Here is a 15,501-nt window from a genome sequence, read left to right as displayed (position 1 = left end):
GTTTATAAGCCTATCCCTTAGTCACCTTTTACGACATCCATGGTAAAAAAATGGAGTTGACCCTATTCCTGTAATATTGTAGCGGGAACGATGATTCGCCTCGACCGCCAAAGGGGAGATCTTCCGCCAGGCTAGGTGTTATGCCTGGGGAACCGCGCGACAGACGATGTTGTGTCGGAGGTTGTATAGGTATACTCGTATAGCTCCAATCCGTGAAATCTTAGCTTGCGCGATTTAGATATTTTCTCTGTTTTTGACTGATAGCGTCGCGTGATTTTGTTTTTGTGACTTGTAGCAAATAGACGTCGCCACAGTATTGTACATACATACATACATAAAATCACGCCTCTTTCCCGGAGGGGTAGGCAGAGACTACCTCTTTCCACTTGCCACGATCTCTGCACACTTCCTTAGCTTCATCCACATTCATGACTCTCTTCATGCAAGCTCGGCGGTTTCGGGTACTCTTGACCTGACCCTTTATCAGGACGTCGTTAATTTGATCAAGATACGTTCGTCTAGGTCTTCCCACTCCCAACTTTCCCTCCACACTCTCCTTGTATATCTGCTTAGTCAACCTGCTTTCCTGACCTATTGTACTTACAGTTGTATAAAATACTAGCGGTTCGCACGGGTGGACATATTTTTCTACCTGAACATACATACATACATATGATCACGTCTATATCCCTTGCGGGGTAGACAGAGCCAACAGTCTTGAAAAGACTGAATGGCCACGTTCAGCTATTTGGCTTAATGATAGAACCGAGATTCAAATAGTGACAGGTTGCTAGCCCATCGCCTAAAAGAGGAATCCTAAGTTAATAAGCCTATCCCTTAGTCGCCTTTTACGACATCCATGGGAAAGAGATGGAGTGGTCCTATTCTTTTTTGTAATAGTGCCGGGAACCACACGGCACACTACCTGAAAACTAATTTATTTCAAAACAAATTTATGCCTATGTCACTTTTGAAGGTCTATTCTATATCTGTGCCAAATTTTATCAAAATCGGACCAGTAGTTTTTGAGTTTATTCCACACAAACATACAAAAATACAAATCTTTCCTCTTTATTATTAGTGTGGATATTAGTGTGGATTGTTATCTTCCAGGTCACTTCCTGTATCTCCCGGTGGACCCCACGATGGAGAATATGGTGATCAAATCACCACCATTCCGTGGTCTTTGGGAGTTTTGTAAGGTACGTACATCTATACTAATATTATAAAGCTGAAGAGTTTGTTTGTTTGTTTGAACGCGCTAATCTCAGCACGTACTGGGTTGAATTGAAAAATTCTTTTTGCGTTGTATAGACCATTTATCGAGGAAGGCTTTAGGGTATATAACATCACGCTGCAACTATTGGGAGCGAAGAAATAATGGAAAATGTGAAAAACACGGGGTAAATTTTTCATCCTTGAGGGCTTCAATGATGCCTAAAATAACTATTCCACGCGGACAGAGTCGCGGGCACAGCTAGTATACATATATATGTCACGTCTAGGTTAGCAGCCTGCCACTATTGAATCACAATTCTATCATTAAGCCAAATAGCTGAACGTGGCCATTCAGTCTTTGCATGACTGTTGGCTCTGTCTACCCCGCAAGGGATATGGACGTCAGCATGTATGTATGTTACGTCTATATCCTTTGGAGACAGAGCCAACAGTCTTGAAAATACTGTAAGGCCACGTTCAGCTGTTTGGCTTACTGATAGAATTGAGATTCATATAAAGTGACAGGTTGCTAGCCCGTCGCCTAAAAGGAGAATCCAAAGTTCATAAGCCTATCCCTAAATCGCCTTTTACGACATCCATGGGAAAGGGATGAAGTGGCACCACACCACACGGCACGCTGGTTTTTAGACTAGTTTTTACCCGCGGGCCGCCCGCGTGAATTTAGCGCCACTTACAAAAGTTTATCGCAAATGCCACGGGAACTGTGTAGATACCAGAATGAAGGGTACCTATATATAGGTATGTCCTTCACCAGACTCTTGACTTAATAATAAATAGGCGAAATTTCAAAAAGGTTAGTTTTAAAGAAAATACGCGAAGAGACAACTAACTCACTAAGTACTTTAACGTTTTTAATATACTCGTAAGATTGGAACCAATGGCGCGCCCGAATTTCTCACCGACTCTGATATTTTAAATTGGTGCATTTAAAAATGTTATAGTATTATAAGTATATATTAAAAAAAAATATTTATTTATAGTCAAATTTTTATTATAAATAGAAAACTTAATTAAAATTAACTCAAGTTAAAACTTAAGCTAAGAGTTTTAATTTTAGTTTTTAATCATATTTTTTTTATTAGCACGAACACATGTTGAGTTAGTCTCGAACATACATTAAGGGTAACTCAATCTGTGTTATTTGTCCCTGATATATTTATTTAGAGATCGTGGCAAGTGAAAAGAGGTAGTCTCTGCCTACCCCTCCGGGAAACAGGCGTGATTTTTTATGTATGTATGTTTATTTATTTATTTTATTCCATCAGTTTGAAGCGAAGCTACATCAGAGCAAGATGCAGAACGCCAGCATACGGCTCGTCTCCGAGACCACTGAGGTCCAGTGGATTCTTCAGGAGATCACGGGGAACAACCTTGAAGTGTGAGTATGCAGTGTTCTTATAATCTTCTTCCCCCTGGCTTAAGTCCAGGTTGCATCCTCACCTCTCTGGAGAGGAGCCCGGGGTGTGCCTTTGACCATGGACCCTGGATTGGGTGAGTCAGGTTTTTACACGAAGCGACTCCCGTCTGACCTCCGCACCCTTTGAAGGTCCTCTCTCATCGCTGTGTGTAACGGTCGCACCCCCCATAGAAGTGTCTCAGGGCCCGGGATCCGCCGGGGATGGTACGCTATCACTCCATCTAGTGAAAAGTTTATCTATGGTTCTGAAATTCTATAAGTTGTTACATGTCTAAGTTTAAGTAAGTCCTGGCAAAGTTCGTCAACCAATGTTGTGAAACCAAACGTTTTGTCAATTATCAAGCGATATGAAATATACTTTAATATACATATATATGCTATAATAATGAATAAAAATTTTGAATTTGAAAAGTACCCGAATCCGCCGAGCTTGCATGAAGGGAGTTATGAATGTGGATTAAGCGAAAGAAGTACGCAGAGATCGTGGCAAATGGAAAGATGTAGTCTCTGCCTACCTCTCCAGGAAAATGGCGTGATTTTATGTATGTATGTATGTACAAGTCCTAACCTAAAAAAATTTTTTTTTAGTTTGTAGTTAAGGTTTAATTAGATAGATTTATTATTAGTATAGTTTAAGAATTGTAATAATCACATTTTGTCAACATACAATCCAAATTATATACTGAGACATGGTTTTAGAAATTGATACGACCTGTTTTAAATACAAAAGTGTTATTTTTTCGTTCAAACATAAGAATTTGTTAGTGCAAACACTCGGTTTAGATGACAGCTCGTCATTTTACGTAGGTATTTCAGCATTATTATATACTGAGACATGGTTTTAGAAATTGATACGACCTGTTTTAAATACAAAAGTGTTATTTTTTCGTTCAAACATAAGATAATAATGTGACGTATTCGTCACATTATTATCTCGTCTCTTGACTTAACTAGACAACATCTCCTACTGGTCTCATGCTCTATCTACCAAAAAAAAAATGCCGTATTTCAAGATTACACAAACTAAATCACAATCAATTTTCAGATGGTACCCCATGCAACTTATGATAGGCAAGGTGCAGCAAGAAGTTCGTATCATCATTGAGATTACCCGGCCGAGTTACGTAAGCCTCTCTCAGACGCTGCCGCACATAGCCATAGACAGCATCCGCATGGTGGAATGTTTGCCGGAGCCCCCTGTCTTCGACGGGGAGTGTCAAATCGGGCAAATGAAGTGTAATATCATGAATGTGAGTAAATACTCATCTTATATATAAAACTAGAGGCCGCCCGCGACTTCGTCCGCATGGAAACCCTATCAATCCCGCGGGAACTCTGGGATAAAAAGTAGCCTATGTGTTATTCTGGGTCTTCAGCTACCTACATACCAAATTTCATGGTAATCGGTTCAGTAGTTTTTGCGTGAAAGAGTAACAAACATCCATACAAACTTTCGCCTTTATAATAGTAGTAGGATTCTCGTGTCACAATGTTTGTCTCCGTACTCCTACGAAACGGCTTTACCGATTTTAACCAAATTTTGCATGCATATTCAGTAGGTCTGAGAATCGGCTAACATCTATTTTTCATACCCCTAAGTGTTAAGGGTTGTCCACCCTTAATAAAAATTTTTTAACAAGAAATTACTTAAAAATTATTTATATGGCAAAACAACGTTTGCCGGGACAGCTAGTATATATATAAATAAACCGCCGAGCTTGCATGAAGAGAGTTATGAATGTGGATGAAGCGAAGGAAGTGTGCAGAGATCGTGGCAAGTGGAAAGAGGTAGTCTCTGCCTACCCCTCCGGGAAAGAGGCGTGATTTTATGTATGTATGTATGTATATAAATAAATATCTTATATAAATGAAATTATAAATACTCATATTAATATATATCTTATTCTGTCTAGTTACTGTCGATAGGGTTTTCATGGGACAACATGAAGAGGAACTAATCACGTCTTTATCCCTTGCCGGGTAGACAGAGCCAACAGTCTTGAAGAAAGGCCACGTTCAGGTGTTTGGCTTAATGATAGATTTGGGATTCAAATAGTGGCAGGTTGCTTGCCCATCGCCTAAAAGAAGAATCCCAAGTTTATATGTCTATCTCTTAGTTGCCTTTTACGACATCTATGGGAAAGAGTTAGAGTCCTATTCTTTTTTATAAAAAGAAGAACTTGAAGAAGAATTTACCTATTAATTGCTCTAATTCTATAAAATGTACAAGATTTTTTTTACTGACGGGTTTGTACAATGAGCACATGAATATTACTATATTTTTTTTAATCATCACGTGTTCTAAGTTACACCGCCCTCGGCTCAGTCGCAGTTATTGTAAGTCCGGACATATATCATGTCGTAAACATCCTACTACTATTATAAAGGCGAAAGTTTGTATGGATGTTTGTTACTCTTTCACGCAAAAACTACTGAACCGATTACCATGAAATTTGGTATGTAGGTAGCTGAAGACCCAGAATAACACATAGGCTACTTTTTTATCTACATACACATTTTTATCCCAGAGTTCCCGCGGGATTGATAGGGTTTCCATGCGGACGAAGTCGCGGGCGGCCTCTAGTATAAATATAAATATATACGGGACAAATTACACAGATTGAGTTAGCCTCGAAGTAAGTTCGAGACTTGTGTTACGAGATACTAACTCAACGATACTATGTCGTGAAAAGATATCAGATTTTTACGACCAATCGCGTTACGTGAACAAATATGTATATGCTTTAATTTTAAAACCAAAATATTGGAAGCTTAAAAGAATAAAGATAATAATCTGGACAATTTAAGCGCCCTGAAAACTCAGGAGTTTTCCCCAAATTTAAGGGATGCCTGCTGGAACATGATTCCTCTCCGTATCCTCCATATAGCAAGAGAAGTCCTGATAATAATCCAAATATAAAACTTCTCATTTATTACAGAGGGAATCCTGCATCAAACTGCAACAAGTCTGCGATCTCGTGAAGGACTGCGATGATGGCAGTGACGAGCACCAGAATTGCGGTATTCGCTTTTACTCACTTTTATTCCTCTTTTATTCACTTTTATTCACTTTTATTCCTCTTTTATTCACTTTTATTCCCAATTTATTACCTTTTATTCACTTTTATCCACTTTTACTAACTTTCATTCACTTCTGTAGACTTCTTCTTGTGTGATTCAGGTTTTTACACGAAACGAATCCCGTCTGACCGACCTTACCTTTGCAGGGGAACCCTAAACCTATATTGGTTTATCCAGTTGCCATAACATACAGGCTTCATTGCACTTTATTTGTTCAGTTAGTTACATTTACTTATTATAAATTTTAAAGAATAATGTCTTCAGCACCCTCTGAACAATTAAGAACAACATACTTACATACATATAGTTACGTTTATATACCTTGCAGGGAGACAGAGCCAAGTCTTGAAGAGGCTAATAGGCCACGTTTAGCTATTTTTCTTTATGCTAGAACTGTGATTGAAGTAGTGACAGGTTGCTAGCCCATCGCCTAAAAGTTGAATCCCAAGTGTTTAAGCCCATCCCTTAGTCGCCTTTTACGACATCTATGAGAAAGAGATATAGTGAACCTATACTTTTTTTCTTTTGGTGTCGGGAAACACACGGCACAGAACAAAAAGTAATAATTGAAAAAAAATGTTTCCTTGCAGACAAAATGCCGTATGGATCGTACTGCAATTTCGAACAAGACAATTGTGGATTCGAAGATATACCTCAGTAAGTGCCTTCTTGAGTTTATCTTGTTAAGTCATCAACATCATGCCCTTTAATCATGAATATAGGGTCTGGTCATGAATATAGCTGTCTCATCCTTGCCTTTGGCTAAGGCTTTTGCTTCGGTCGTGACTATCTTGACTTTAGTTTAAAAGAAATCTCTGTTCTCTATTCTGTCATAGTTTCCTAATTGCTCGAAAAATTTTATTTGACAACATGTTGGGCGCCAATCTATTATTTGTTGGCGCCCAACGTGGAACTTACTAAAATTCTGAAGTAAGACTTACGGCCAAAACGGCCAATATCACAGAAGCAGTCAATTATGCAAAATTCCTAAATTTAGCTAAAACTAATCTTCATTTATAGGCCCATCCTGAAATGGTCTCGACATAGCGGCCCGACTCCTACGGACAAGACGGGCCCCAACTACGATCACACCTGCGGCCCCCAAGACCCCCACCCTACGGCGATCATCCCCCCTCTCTCCCCTCCAAACAGGAATATAACCTCACATTGCGTCGGATACTATTTCTATGTAAACATGAATGTGACCGGACCAAATAAAGAGAGGGCAGATTTCGCTTCAACGGCTATTATGAAGACTGTCATCTTTAATCCTCCGCCTAAAGTCCATGGGAATATCACGTCGAGTTATTATAATTGTTGTATGGTAAGTACACAATTGACATCTTTTCTTTCTCCATGCGTTAGTCTCGGTTAACCTCACTTCTTTGGAAAATATTTTGACCATGATCTTGGGTCGGGTAAGTCAGGTTTTTACGCGAATCGATTTCTTTCTTGAGTTGGTTATTAGATCAGGTTTATACACATAAATGCATGAACTGAACGTGTAGGTTAACTCACATCACCTGACCTCACCGTAAAAGGATCGGTTAGCACTCAAACTAATGTACATGGGTTAGCACATGACCTAGGTTCGATTTGAACCTGTGCTTTTAAGCATTTGATTGACATTGACTCTCTAAATCTAATTTTATTTTATTGATTGATTTACAAAAAAAAAAACAATATTTCTATAACAGATTCGCTTCTACTATCAACAAAATGGCCGTAACTATGGCTCTATGAGCGTTGACGTGGTAGAGCTGACGTCGCGAGGAAATATCTCTACTTCTCTTTGGTTCTCTACCAAAGACAAAGGAGAGAATTGGTATAGAGCTGCGATATTTCTTCCTAATATTACTAGAAGGTAAGAAGGAACAGCAATAGTTATGTAATTTAGCATACAAATTTTATGAAAAAGATATGGAAAAAGATAAAAGTAACAGGCATATAGTCAAGAGTATTCTAATGCGAACAGCTTGCATTTAAAGATTGATAAAAGTTGATGGAGCAAAAGTAGTATGCAAGGGAAGTTGTAAGTGGTAAGAAATAGAAAGTAAAAAGTACTATATTTATTTCTTAAGCTAATGATGAGCAACAGCTCATCGACATGTTTAAAATAAAATAAATAAATAAATAATGTTTTACTGAGTACCACGTTGGGCGCCAATTTTATGAACTAATACACAATTGCTACTAGATGCTTTGTATTTACTACATAAGCAAGAAAAGATATTTAATATAATAAAACAACATCTGTTTCAGATATTACCTACAATTCAAGACTCGTATGGGCATGCGGATCTACTCGGACTCCGCCATAGATGATTTCTCCATGGCACCGGAATGTTTCGGACTGAATATTGACCCTGCATTCTTAGGAGATTATAACTATTACGATCCCGTGTTTGAAGAGAAAACTTCACCACATCCCGCATTTGCTGATGAGCTGTGTAAGTTTTAGTTTTACATTGACACTGGATTATTTATCATATTTTTATTCATTCATATAATAATCACGTCTCACGTAATCACGTCTGTATCCTTTGTTGACAGAGCCAACAGTTTTGATAGACTGATAGGCCCCGTTCAGATGCTAGGCTTAATGATAGAATTGAGATTCAAATAGAATGATTGCTAGCCCATCTCCTACAAAAGGAATCCCAAGTTTTAAGCCTTAAAAGAACACTGTACCTTTGAAGACATTGGGATATAGATTATAGTATGTTATGTTAAGTGACTTTATTTGTTGCCTTTCCACGCGTAATCTTCTCAACCAGTCTTCTTGAAATTTTATAAATAAGAGTCTTGGGAAGGACATAAGGAACAATTAAGAACATACTTTTTATCCCGGTAAAAACTATAGCTCCTGCGGGATATGCGAAAAACCTGTATTCTTTCTTTAAGTGGCGCTAAATTCGCGTGTATAAGGTGCCACATATGTATCTACGCGGACGAAAAGCTAGTGTACGTGATACGTGTCATGTTAACGAGGTAACTCATCGATTAATTTCAGATTACCGCTTCACAACCTGCGGGGCTTCTGGCCGATTTGGCCCTAATCAGACGATGTGCGACTCCGCATACAACAACACTCCTGTGTCAGTCACGGTGATCAAGGATAAGCCTTACAAGGGCATCCAAGTGTGGAAGGTGCCCAGCGAAGGATTGTATACGTGAGTATGCTTTAGCTGGAGCGTTGATACGGTCTCGACCGCCACCAAAGGGAAGATCTTGCGCCAGGCTCGGTTTTATGTTTGGGGAACCGCGGCTCCGATGATGTTGAGTCGCTGAGGTTGTATATATGCTTCAATCCGTGAAATCTTTGTTTGCGCGATTTAGACTGTATGCTGTTATTGGCTGTTGTGACCAGTGGCGTAGAGATGTCGCCACATGACGGCTTTTGTGGCGCAGCGGTTGTGCGCTTGTCTTGTGACGCCGGGTACGAATCCCGCTAAGGAATGACGAGAAACGAACATTTTCTTATTGGTGTCTTGGATGTTTATCTATATAAGAATTTATTATTTTATTTTAGTTTATTATCAAATATAGTATCGTTGAATTAGTACCAAGTTTAATTAAAAATTAACACAAGTTTCGAACTTACTTCGAGCCTAACTCAATCTTTGTAATTTGTTTGCGTGTTTACCATCGCTCCAAGTTTTTTTTTGTCGAATTCCCTGGAATCGTTTTTATTTTTTTATTGACACCATATATATAAAACTAAGGCTTTATATAAATATGGCTAATCTTTATAGATCCTTTTAATTACTTTCTCTAGACTCGTCGCTATTTTAATGGCGCCTCGAGCGTGCTCATACAAAAATACGCGATCATAAATCAGAGGTTATTAAAAAAAACATATCCTAATTTTACTCCACAGCAAAATACCTATTTGTAGGCAAACAACAAAGGATAAATATTTTGAATTAAACCTATCAATTTAACATGTTATGGAGATCCAGTCCCAACAATACTACCTCCGACTCGACATTAAATAGACTTGTGTTTTACCAATACACCTCTGTAGGCTGGCGGAAAATATTCCCTTGTACTCCCAAAATATTTCTCCTGCTACACTTTCTTATGTTTAAAAATCTTTTAATTGAAAAATGTTATTATTCATTAGAGGAATTTTTAAATGATAAAATTATGTATTAAATGTAGCAATGATATTTTATTTTTATGACATTTGGATGTATTTCATTGACTATATCATATTTATTTGACATTTGATGAATTTTACTTGTTTCCCTTTTTTCCAATTTAATTATTTTTTTATTTTTTATTGATATTATAATTTGACAAATTTTTATTACTATTATTCATTTGACATTGAAATATAGACAAACTGATCATAATTAGACAGAGCTTTAAATTGCTACTAATTTAAAATATATGTAGATATATAATTCCGACGCATTAAGAGGTAGAATATTTGTTCACAGAAACTGTACCTAAATACTTAGACCAACATTGTAACCATATTCGAGGAATAAATGATTATGATTTACGATTACGATTTGCAGTATAATCGCCACGGGAGCGTCAGGGGGTCTCGGATCAGCTTGGGCGGGTGTCTCCCACGGGGCTCAGGCTAGGGGCTTGTTTGAGTTGCACCATTCAGAGCAAATCTACATGCTAGTTGGACAACAGGGGCTCAATGCTTGTAAGAAGGTATGTATGAATTATTAACTAATGTGCATGTGAGTTGATAATGCGGGAGCGATGATTTGGCTCGACCGCCACATAGGAAAGATCTTCCTCCAAGCTAGGTGTCATCATGCCTGGGGAACCGCGCGACACATGAAGTTGTGTCGGAGGTTGTATTAATGCTGAAATCCGTGAAATCTTTGCTTGCGCGATTCAGATTCTTCGCTGTTATTGGTTGATAGCGTCGCGTGATTGGCTGTTAGGACTTATGGCGTAGAGATGTCGCCACATATGCACTAAGATAATTAAATATACTACCGCTTTCAAAACACAAGTGTTAAGAAGCGGTGGAACTAACTACACTACAATTAGTTCGTCTATTATTAGTAGGTAGCTATTTCTCTAAATATTTTCTTACTGCAACCCGCAACAAATTCTCTCACACGAAATGTTTTTCTGGTTGTCTGGAAGAGATTGCACAATTCGATAAGGCCGCCTTTGTACATTACCTTAACATAAGCTTAGGATAAATTTATTGTTATAAATTTTATGTGCAATAAAGAGTATTCTATCTATCTAGTTCGGTTTTAGGTAGAATGAAAACTAGCGCTTAGGAATTAGATGGTGGAAATTATTAGGAGAATTTTGAATTACATTACATGAGTTTAGGTTAGCCCATGTTAAAAGTATTTGTTAAATTCATCTTTCTGTTGCAGACACTCTCCGCTCAAGAGAGCCAGGAATGTTCTAGAAAACAGAACGAACAGATGGTATTCACCAGTAAAACTCATGAAGTGAGGAACACAGAAGTGGTGGACGGAGGTGGGGGTGGGGGTGGGGCTACTTACGTGTTCTTGGTAAGTATATGTTGTGCTAATCTTCTTGTAGGCGATGGGCTAGCAACTTGTCATTATTGGAATCCCAATTCAATCATCAAGGCAAACAGCTGAACTGATGTTAGTAACTTTTTTATTGTTGATGGCACCACGTTGGGCGCCAAATATTTTGTTATTGTTAATTTAGTTTTAATTTTTTATATCAACGGTAATTTGTGTTCCATCACTTAACTATTAATATACATACAAACATATGGTCACGTCTATAACTCAATATATCATCAATTTATTAATTTAACCTCTAATATTTCACAGCTTGACAAAGATGGCGAAGCTCACCCGTTATTGGTCGCTGGCGGTGGTGGGGGTATATCGGTGGGGATTTTCAAAGACGACGGCTCCCAACACGCTCGGTCTCTCACCAACGCGACACCAGAGTCAGGATATATGTACGGGAACCCTAACAGGACTTCCGGTAAGATTTATTTCTAAAACCTATTTTATTTCTAAATTCCTAATTTATGTTTAAATTTTTAATTGTACCTAAGTTAGTAGAATGTTTAAGGTTGCTTAAATGTTTAGGTCTTGGAAATAATCTAAGTAGGTATGAACTCTATTGACTTTTTGAATAAACTATCGTCGTAAAAGGGAAACGAACTGGCCGAATATTTTGTAGTCTGATGAAAATACTTAATAATAAGCAGAATTCGTTTGACTCCTTTATAGAAAAATTGTATATGTGTATTAATAAGTTATTTATTTGCGTTCTCAGGTGCCGGCGGAGGCTGGCTCAGTCGCCCAGGTCCTATTACGGAAGGTTTCGACAGAATCCGAGGGTCGGCTGTGAAAGAGCGAGCATTGGATGGGCGTGTGAAGGACAGCGGAGTAGGGGGGGTCGCGTGTGTGGGGGGTGCGCATGGGGGGTTCGGCGGCGGAGGTGGGGGGTGCCTGCGAGGCGGCGGAGGAGGTGGATGGCTTGGTAAGTGTCTGTTTTTAATTCGTCGCGATCTGTTGTTTAATATTTGAGTAAAGAATAAATTAGAATAGCATAGATTTATTTTCAAAATTGGATACAAGGTATCACTTATTGACGTCACAACTTAAATCTAATTGTAACTACTAACCTACTACCAAACTACTACCAAAGCGCAAATGATGAGATAAATGAGCTAGCCCTTACATTCTTGTCTTATGACTTCATCAACACAGCGACAATGTATTCTTGACTAACGCCAGGAGGAAGAAGACTAAGTAGATTCGCAAATTTAATCCAAAATGTAAATTTCCAAAACCAGGAGGCACCACTCACGAGAGCGGGGGTCAGCATGGTGGGGGCGGTTGGTCCTACATCGATGGGGCTCGAGCCGTTAAAGATTACAGCGACGTCGTCATCGCGCAGAGAACCGGCCCTGGGGAGGTCCTGATCATACCTGCTTTGCATGTAAGTGTTTTTCTACATATATATATAGGTATGCATATAATCACGTCTGTATCCCTTGCGTTGTAGAGTCTCGAAAAGACTGAAAGCCCACATTCAGCGGTATGGCTGAATGATGGAATTAAGATTCTGGTTGCGAGCTCGTCTAGAATTCGATGTCTTAGCGTTACGAAGCGTTTAATCAATAACTTGGCTACTTTTATACTTAGACCAGTTACTTTATTTTTTAAGGTATATACAACAGGTTACAACCGAAAATAACATAATAAGAATAGATTTTTAGCCAGGTTGTTGGCCAAAACCGTGTACACGCAGCATAGCAAGCAAATGAGAACATTGAGAACATAGTTCCGCACTTTGTTGTCTAGATTAGTTACTTTGGCCACTTTGTTACTTAAACTAGTTACTTTGGCCACTTTGTTACCTAATTGGCCTCTTTGTTACCTAAACCGATTACTTTGGCTAAATTGTTACCTAGGCTAAACCTTTGGCCACTTTGTTACTTAAATCAGTTACTTTATCCGCTTCGCTTTTTAAACAAATCCTTCACCAGGATTGCGGCTGCGATTACCGCTGTGTGGCCATCAACGAATACCGGAGCGAGGTCAAATGTTATTGCCCTTCGAAGTGGAAGAGCGACGCCCATGACGCCACCAAATGTATTTGTAAGTTAAATAAATTATTATTCAAATAGATAGCTTTCGTCCGAAACTCCGGCCGCGCTGAACTTTTAAATTTAATTCTATGATCCAGCGTTCATAACTTAAGTTTATATCTTGTAAATCTAGTCCAAATAAAGTTTGTCTTCATTCTATCTCTCGTTACCTGCGACGTTTTACAAAAACGCCACAAAAGTAGCTACCAGAGGGTAGCGAGCTACTTAACTTGGTGAGGGCTATAGTAGTTCAAAGACGAGGGTCCAGGGCAAGCACGCGCTTATATAGGGCTCCAGGGCTGTGCAAGAGGGGCGCAGGGGAGATACATAACAATCTGCTACAAAATCACATACATATGGTCACGTCTATATCCCTTGCGGGGTAGACGGAGCCGACAGTCTTGCAAAGACTGAATGGCCACGTTCAGCTGTTTGGCTTAACGATAGAATTGAGATTCAAATAGTGACAGGTTGCTAGCCCATCGCCTAAAATAAGAATCCCAAGTTTAAAAGCCTATCCCTTAGTCGCCTCTTACGACATCCACGGGAAATGAGATGGAGATTTTTTGTATTGGTGCCGGGAACCACACGGCACACAAAATCTTTTAAAAATACAATAATTTTCTCCAACAGTGGAAGACTCCTGGCCGCATCTGTCTTGGCTGCTGGTGATTGTTCTGTCGGTCGTGGTGTTCGTGTGCGCGCTGGCTGTGCTCTGTGTTTGTCTGTACTTGTGTAAGTATAACATACATACATATGGTCACGTCTATATCCCTTGCGGGGTAGACAGAGCCAACAGTGTTGAAAAGACTGAATGGCCACGTTCAGCTGTTTGACTTAATGACAGAATTGAGATTCAAATAGTGACAGGTTGCTAGCCCATCGCCTAAAAAGAATCCCAAGTTTGTAAGCATATCCCTTAGTCGCTTTTTAAGACATCCACGGGAAAGAGAGTGTAAGTATAAATAATAATAAATATATACGGGACAAATAACACAGATTGAGTTCCGAACCTCAAAGAAAGTTCGAGACTTGTGACACGAGATACTAAGTCAACGATACTATATTTTGTAATAAATACTTTTATAAATCCCAGACCCAGGCCAATCAGAAAAAGTTCTTTTCTCATCAAGTATGCAATGAGTATGTTAATAACCTCATCAATTTTCCATGTCAACTTGATGGGATCATACTGGAACCCGTTGTTCAAAGTTTTTACACGAAGCTACTACTGTCTAACCGTTTTGGATAGATCAGGGTTACACATCCAGTTGTCTGAATGTGCAGGTTTCCTCACGATGTTTTCCCGCGCCGTAAGAGCATCGGCTAGTATTCAAACTAATGTACATTACTTTCGAAAATAATCATTGGTACATAGCCTAAGTGGGAATCGATGCCTACCTATGCCTTTTTGTGCCACACGCATTTTAACCGGCCACTTTACCGATTCGTCCACCAATGCTCTAAAAAGTAAATTAAAACTCCCTACAGACAACTCCTATCAACGCAAGAAAGAAGCAGAACTACGTCAAAAACGTCTCCTAGAACAAGAGGTTCAACTGCACCGCCTTCGAACCGCGCCGGGGGGCACAGATAATGCTTTGAGCATGGCTTTTAACCCACATTACGGGAGTGAGAGCTTCTTGCCCCAGGGTTTCGACGTCCGCGGACTGCCCCAAGTGTCCAGGGAAAGCCTGAAGCTTGTCAAGTAAGTCGTACACACATATGGTCACGTCTATATCCCTTGCGGGGTAGACGGAGCCGACAGTCTTGAAAAAGACTGAATGGCCACGTTCAGCTATTTGGCTTAATGATAGAATTGAGATTCAAATAGTGACAGGTTGCTAACCCATCGCCTAAAAAAGTATCCCAAGTCTGTAAGCCTATCCGTTAGTTGCCTTTTACGACATCCATGGGAAAGAGATGGAGTGGTTCTATTCTTTTTTATATTGGTGGCGGGAACCACACAGCTTAACGGCAAGTAAGTCATAACTTATTTAATCATTTATCTTTTGTCCGTTTGTTAACTGTTTTGGACAAAGTCAGCTGATTTGAGATTGGCTGTAAGCTCTAATTTACGGGTCTAACATTCTTAGTTCTTAGAAAATGGCATGGAGTCTTCCATAAGACAATGCAAACGTGACAAACGCTAGATATATGATTAACCAACAACAATTGCACTTTT

General features: G+C 39.2%; 1 protein-coding gene across 1 annotated transcript in view; it reads left to right on the top strand.

Moving 5' to 3' along the window:
• LOC106142114 (tyrosine-protein kinase receptor) overlaps window positions 1–15,501 on the top strand; it is a 37,980-nt gene that overhangs the window by 8,990 nt on the left and 13,489 nt on the right. Inside the window, exons 2-18 of the mRNA XM_060952068.1 lie at window positions 1,114–1,202; window positions 2,505–2,617; window positions 3,702–3,906; window positions 5,596–5,677; window positions 6,328–6,394; window positions 6,758–7,061; window positions 7,435–7,601; window positions 8,000–8,187; window positions 8,751–8,910; window positions 10,264–10,411; window positions 11,104–11,244; window positions 11,539–11,698; window positions 11,996–12,202; window positions 12,519–12,664; window positions 13,215–13,326; window positions 13,950–14,051; window positions 14,808–15,024. Coding sequence (XP_060808051.1) covers window positions 1,114–1,202; window positions 2,505–2,617; window positions 3,702–3,906; window positions 5,596–5,677; window positions 6,328–6,394; window positions 6,758–7,061; window positions 7,435–7,601; window positions 8,000–8,187; window positions 8,751–8,910; window positions 10,264–10,411; window positions 11,104–11,244; window positions 11,539–11,698; window positions 11,996–12,202; window positions 12,519–12,664; window positions 13,215–13,326; window positions 13,950–14,051; window positions 14,808–15,024 — 2,608 coding nt within the window. The remainder of the gene's footprint in view (window positions 1–1,113; window positions 1,203–2,504; window positions 2,618–3,701; window positions 3,907–5,595; window positions 5,678–6,327; window positions 6,395–6,757; window positions 7,062–7,434; window positions 7,602–7,999; window positions 8,188–8,750; window positions 8,911–10,263; window positions 10,412–11,103; window positions 11,245–11,538; window positions 11,699–11,995; window positions 12,203–12,518; window positions 12,665–13,214; window positions 13,327–13,949; window positions 14,052–14,807; window positions 15,025–15,501) is intronic.

Source organism: Amyelois transitella, chromosome 27, assembly GCF_032362555.1.
Source record: "Amyelois transitella isolate CPQ chromosome 27, ilAmyTran1.1, whole genome shotgun sequence".
Classification (NCBI taxonomy): Eukaryota; Metazoa; Arthropoda; class Insecta; order Lepidoptera; family Pyralidae; genus Amyelois; species Amyelois transitella.
The sequence above is the reverse complement of the archived record's forward strand: the minus strand, read 5'-3'. Positions and strand labels throughout refer to the sequence as shown.